This window comes from Aplysia californica, unplaced genomic scaffold (genome assembly GCF_000002075.1).
Source record: "Aplysia californica isolate F4 #8 unplaced genomic scaffold, AplCal3.0 scaffold00164, whole genome shotgun sequence".
NCBI classification, from domain to species: domain Eukaryota; kingdom Metazoa; phylum Mollusca; class Gastropoda; order Aplysiida; family Aplysiidae; genus Aplysia; species Aplysia californica.
This window is the reverse complement of record NW_004797434.1, coordinates 1,080,067-1,085,924: the sequence shown is the minus strand read 5'-3', so window position 1 is coordinate 1,085,924 and position 5,858 is coordinate 1,080,067. Positions and strand designations below refer to the sequence as shown.

At 37.6% G+C, this 5,858-nt stretch overlaps 1 protein-coding gene across 1 annotated transcript in view; it reads left to right on the top strand.

Moving 5' to 3' along the window:
• The window catches only part of LOC101851731, a gene marked incomplete at both ends in the record, with an annotated part of 32,318 nt that overhangs the window by 1,333 nt on the left and 25,127 nt on the right, over window positions 1–5,858 (top strand). The window contains 2 exon segments of the mRNA XM_013082232.1: window positions 226–377; window positions 2,390–2,434. Coding sequence (XP_012937686.1) covers window positions 226–377; window positions 2,390–2,434 — 197 coding nt within the window.

Sequence of the window (5,858 nt, the reverse complement as noted above, 5' to 3'; positions counted from 1 at the left end):
ACTTACTTACTTACTTACTTACTTACTTACTTACTTACTTACTTACTTACTTACTACCCGTCACGTCATCTGGCGTATAGGGCAGCAACAAAGGATCTCCAGCTCTGTCTGTTTTGTGTCGTCTTGGTCAACGTCTCCCTCGAATGGTTCCAGGACTTCAATTCAGACTCTACTGTGCGTCTTCAGGTTAATAAATCCATAGTTTTGACATTATAATCCACACAGGTCAGCCCGTTACGTCATTCCGCTTGGAGAGCAGAAACGACGCAAGGTACTTCAAAGTAGGGAGTGACGGAGTCATCAGAACGAAAACCACGATCAGCTTCAAAGTCGGAAGGATTTTCCAGTTCTTCGTTTTTGCTTATGGTACTAACCAGGTATGTGTTGAATTTTTACTTTTTAGGACAATATCAGTTGTTATGAGAATGTACCTTTTGAATTGAACATATTGCTGTGAAAGAAAATAGTATGTCGTACGCGTATGTCAATGTTAGTGGCTTTTGCACATTAATGTGGCAATGACTAGTGTATCTCTTTCTAAGTGGTGTAATTGAAAATGAAACATATTTCTAAAAAATATGTCCGTCTCATTTTCGAAATGATGTCTGGAAACTGAAATTCAGATCATGGTGATATAGTGCATCCTTTTAAGTGTTATTTCTTTTCGTTTAATTTCTTGATTTTTGGAGTACAGCATTGGGTATAGACTTTTGTGTAGTTAGTGCATCCGAGAACAATAAAGGAAAGAAATGGGACAAGAGATTTGTTGGAAACTGTGTTGGCTCAAGATAATGTTTGGTGAATAATTCTTAATGGTGTTTCTTAATGCTGTTTGGACTGAGACCCAACACATTCAAAAAGAGATACGTTTATTATAGCAACGATGAGAAAAAGTCTGTTCTTCCTTTTTTATTGGTAAAGATAAGGCAAGATGATATTATTTTAAAAAAGCACCACGTCATCTTTGATTTCCCCTACTATCAGATAATTATTAATTAATGCTTGATGTGTTTTGTGGCCCCGTAACATGTATCACTGAGTGTGCATTGAGTACAATGGCCCTGTAACATGTATAACTTACTGAGTGTGTACGTCACTTAACCAGTGTGTCACGTAACAATCAGTAGCCCATGTGTCACTGAATACATGTTGTTTTCAATGTTGTTGAAAAAATATTTTTATATCATGCCTAATCCTTGAAACAATATTCAATCCCCTCTTGTGAGTGTACAGCCAAAAGCCTACCCTAGAACCACAAAGTTCCGTCTGCTTAGAAGTTGGTTTTGAGAAATTTGACGTAAAAAAGTTTGTTTCACAATAATATGTCAAACTTTTACAAATGCAATTCTTTGAATATCTTGAAAAAGACTCCGAATATTCATAGATTTTGATAGGGCAGATAGAACATTGTGTCTACCTGACATTTTTTTTTTACCGTTTTGAGTTACTAAGATATGAGATCAGAAACCAAATGTTCTATCTGCCCTATCAAAATCGTAAGGTTATTCGTAGTGGTTATCAAGATATTCAAAGAATTGCATTCGAAAAAGCTGGACATGTAGGGAAACTCAATTTTTTTTTCATCAAATTTCTCAAAACTAGGTACTGAGCAGATAGAACTCTGTAATTCTAAGGAAGCGAACTACTGTCCAACTGTTTTATGGTTGTGCGCTACTCGCCTTAGACATCGCTCACTGACGCGAAAATAAAAGCATATCAGATTAAAGCATTGATACAGTGCTGCTCATTATCTGCTCTAAAATCACCTTCATGTTAATATTTTCATCTTGCTGCTTTTCCCCCCTCCTATCATCACCTCAGAAGTATTTTGTCCGAAGTGCGCTCTTTACTTAAGCACACTTTGGGCACAATAGTTCTGAGGCGACGCTATGGCCAACCCAAACCCCCTAACCGTTCCACTGTTGCCTTACTAAATTCCTACGCTCAGAGCGTCTGTTTCAACTCACATCGGGCTCCCACCTGGAAATAGATTTGGAAATAATGTATCCTTTCTTACCTGTGGGTCAACATGTCTTGTTCATCGCAGACAAGATAGCAAACCAAAAATGATTACCATAATTGTGATGAATTAAAAGTTACCCACTACGTGCTTCTATTCTTGCATGAACGTAACACTTCTTTCAGCATACTGAGGTCATCGTAAAGGCAATCCCCCAATTGGAACACCCTTTTGCAATAGGACATCTGCTGTTTCAGATTGTCCTATACCTGTCCTTACGTTCATTGCCCCTGCTACTGTGCCACGTTTCTTTCACTCACATTCTTTCTAGCTTTTCAACCCGAGTCCCATCATTCAGGTGTATTCGTCTATTACGGGTGCATACACATAATATCATAAACCTTTCTCAACGCATTGCCATGTTTTCAGACCTGTGAAGATGAGAACTGCGACGTGAAAGCCAGCAATGATTCGGTAACTCCAGCACATTATCATTATGTCTAGCATATCATTCTAACACGGGCATTACGACTGAGACATTTTGCACCACCCACAAAGCTCTAAACAGCACAATGCTCGATCATATTCTCGACAACAAGTTATGCATACTCATCATCTTCTTAACTCATTAAGGTCGCTCATTCTGGCCATTCGGCAATGCTTGAATTTGTGCCGTTTTGGGGCACTAAAAAAAACAAAAAACAAATAATAAACAAGATAACTTCCTGCAAATTTTTCTTAACAAAACAAAAAACCAACAAACCTGGCAGAAACAAATAAGACAAGCATAAATATGCATACAATAAAATAATCGTATTTCTTTAAACTACAATTTTGTGAATGACGGTTTGAATTGTGGCGCAACATTGCCTTTAGTCTGCCACTGGTCGGACATTGTATGCATCTGTTACGTCATAAAAGAGTTTATACACATTGTCGGCTTCAGCAGCAGGCAGCATTAGCTGCAACAGCAGGGGCATGGGTCGTAGTACGAGCAGTAGAGAAATCATCGATGTCACCAATCAAAATGAGCAGCATCGACTGCAGGAATACTAGTAGCATGACTCTGAATATACGCTTTTGTAAGCAGCCAAATTTGTCATCTAATTTTTTGGTGCAACTAACATTTCCATAACTACCCTCCTTTTTAATCTAAGCCCAAAAAATTAACACAAAATTTGGTAAAATGAATGATTCAATTGGTAGACGTACAGTTTGATGATTACAGATAAAAGGAACCTGCTGGGATTTTGTAGATTTTAATTACGAATATAAACAGCTAAGTGATATATTATTATTATTACGATCGTATGTGCTGTTAGCCAGTTGATCTGGAGAGTATACTGAGAGTTAATGTAGTGGCAAAAAGGACTGATGTAAAGGCTAGGGAAAAACTCTTCTACAGAGCACCCCTCCATCTTTCTCATCCGATACGATCTTAGTCTTAGTTCATTACTACACACATCTCCTCTCTAATCCCCCCAGGTTCCTCTCTTTATTTCTGTAAACAAAACTAAGTTGTTATTATTTTCCTGTTTAACATCCCCACCAACACCCCCACATCATCATCATCATCATCATTTCACGTAGTAGGGAATCAAAAATGGGTTTGAGACTTAGTAGATTTTTCAAATTTAATATAAGTTCGACGTTTTGCCCTGTAAAGGGCTTCTTCAGGAACATGTACAAAAAATATAATATATCATCATCATCATCATCATCATCATCATCATCATCATCATCATCATCATCATCATCATCATCATCATCATCATCATCATCATCATCATCATCATCATCATCATCATCATCATCATCATCATCATCATCACGTCAGCTATCCTATACCACCCTTCTCCTCATTACCTTTCACCTTCTCGCCCCCCCCCCCCCACCTTCTCCATAACCTCCCCAGCTCCAATCCTTATCCTCATATCTATAATCATTCACATTCCCACTAGTCCCATCTGCACGAACATCATCAACACCACGAACCTTTCGTACTCCTCGCCACCCTTAAGAGCAGCTTTGCCATCCATCTCAACTGACCACACAAGTAGTACATGTAGCCTCAAATAGAGCAAAATCTGGACATTTTATGCCTCTGATAACACCACGTCTTTATGATATTATTTCAATCCGCACCGCGCTCATCGTACTAACATAAGCAATCTTCGGACTGGCGCATGGCCTCACTTCACACGTCATGGTGTCGGACATTATTGCTTTATTGCCTCTCAATCAACATTTACATTTTTTCTTACTTAAAGGTACATGGTGCGATCGAGCAAATATACTTCTGTTACTGTGTTAGTTTCATTTAATGCTGCTTTTCCAGTTTTTAAATATGCCCGTCCTTAGTTTAATACGATCCTTATTTCCACGTGTATGATGCTTTAGAAGTTTTCCCCTTCCGTTTTTCAGCTCAGTTCCAACATCTTTTCGCAAACGTTTATGTACACACATCGTGTATGTTGTAGCCTTGTAACGATTTCTACTGCATTAAACAACATTAACCCTTTCTGATTTTCTATGTAAACTTATTTCCTCTAGTTTCTCCGTTACAGCTTTTTGTTCGACTCGTACATTACAAGAAAAAATTTTTTCCAGCTTTGCCTCCGATAAGCTTAGATTACATATCATGTACATGGAAACTTCGGCACAAAAAAAAAAACAACTCAAAAACAAAAACAACCCCCCTTCCCCTAAAAGGTAAACAAACAAACAAACAAAAACCCTCTCTCAAACCAAATACTACGATAAACAATTTTGTAAACATTCTTGTTTGACATAATATAATATGATTCATCTTGAATATTATTTTGACTTGAGCTATTCAATTTGTCTTCACTGATAAAACGTTAGTAAACATTGATTTCTTGGAATTTTCAGACGCAGATTGTATTTGAACGATAATTTTGACCACACAAATATACAAGAACATTGCTATTTGAGCAGACAATTTTGGTTTGACTACGTTCTATTTAAGAGCATCACACTCTTGTAACCCATTAACAGTTTTTATAGTTGTTATAATTTCTTTCTCGTTGCCAATCCCTGTTTCTATTCTCCTTCAATTTTCAAACTATATAATTATCTTGTAGTTTTTTTTGCCTATTATTTCTTTTAGCTCCGTATATTATTTCTTTCCTAATGTGTAGTAGTCAGTAGTGCAGCAATTCCTTTTCCATTTTGCGAACATCAATAAAAAGATATTATTCAGATTTTTAAAAATTTTAGTGATATGCAAATGTGGGGAAGATATGGCCCCCCCATTTTTGTTTATGAATTTTTTAAAAGCCTTCGTTCTGGCTTATTTCTTGTGCTGTTATATGCAGCTCTCTTATGTCGATACATTTTTTCTGTCACATCTTTTGCTTTGTGAGCGTTCAAAAATGGCTTATGATTCTCAATGTTATGATGTCTGACTAACATACACTTCAACTTTTTTGTTTTGATTTTGCTGTTAACATCGTATATTTAGTCTGAGCCCACATGGGCAACACATTAGGTGTGTTTTCGTCTGGTTAAGGTGTGGACTGCAAGGCAATCTATCATAATGATAGTTAATTGTGTGTTACAAGCAGGCTAATAGCCTCGCGCTGCATTAAGCAATGGGAGTGGGTATAGCAACACGCGTTTGTGAGCAGTTTCAGTTGATTAAAACGGAGAACTCCTCGTTTCCTCATTGCACGTTACACCTGATTCAATGTCCAGTGAAGCTTGTGTTTTGAATTTTATTTTTGTCAAAACAACTGGAGCAAGGGTACAACCAAGGTGAACACTGTTCGGGAAACAGACTGTCAACAACTTTAAGTCGTTTTTTTCCCCTCAACTTTGCGTTATGTTTGCTCCCCCCACCCTTCCTCCAAATCACATTTCCCCCCCCCCCCCGTCC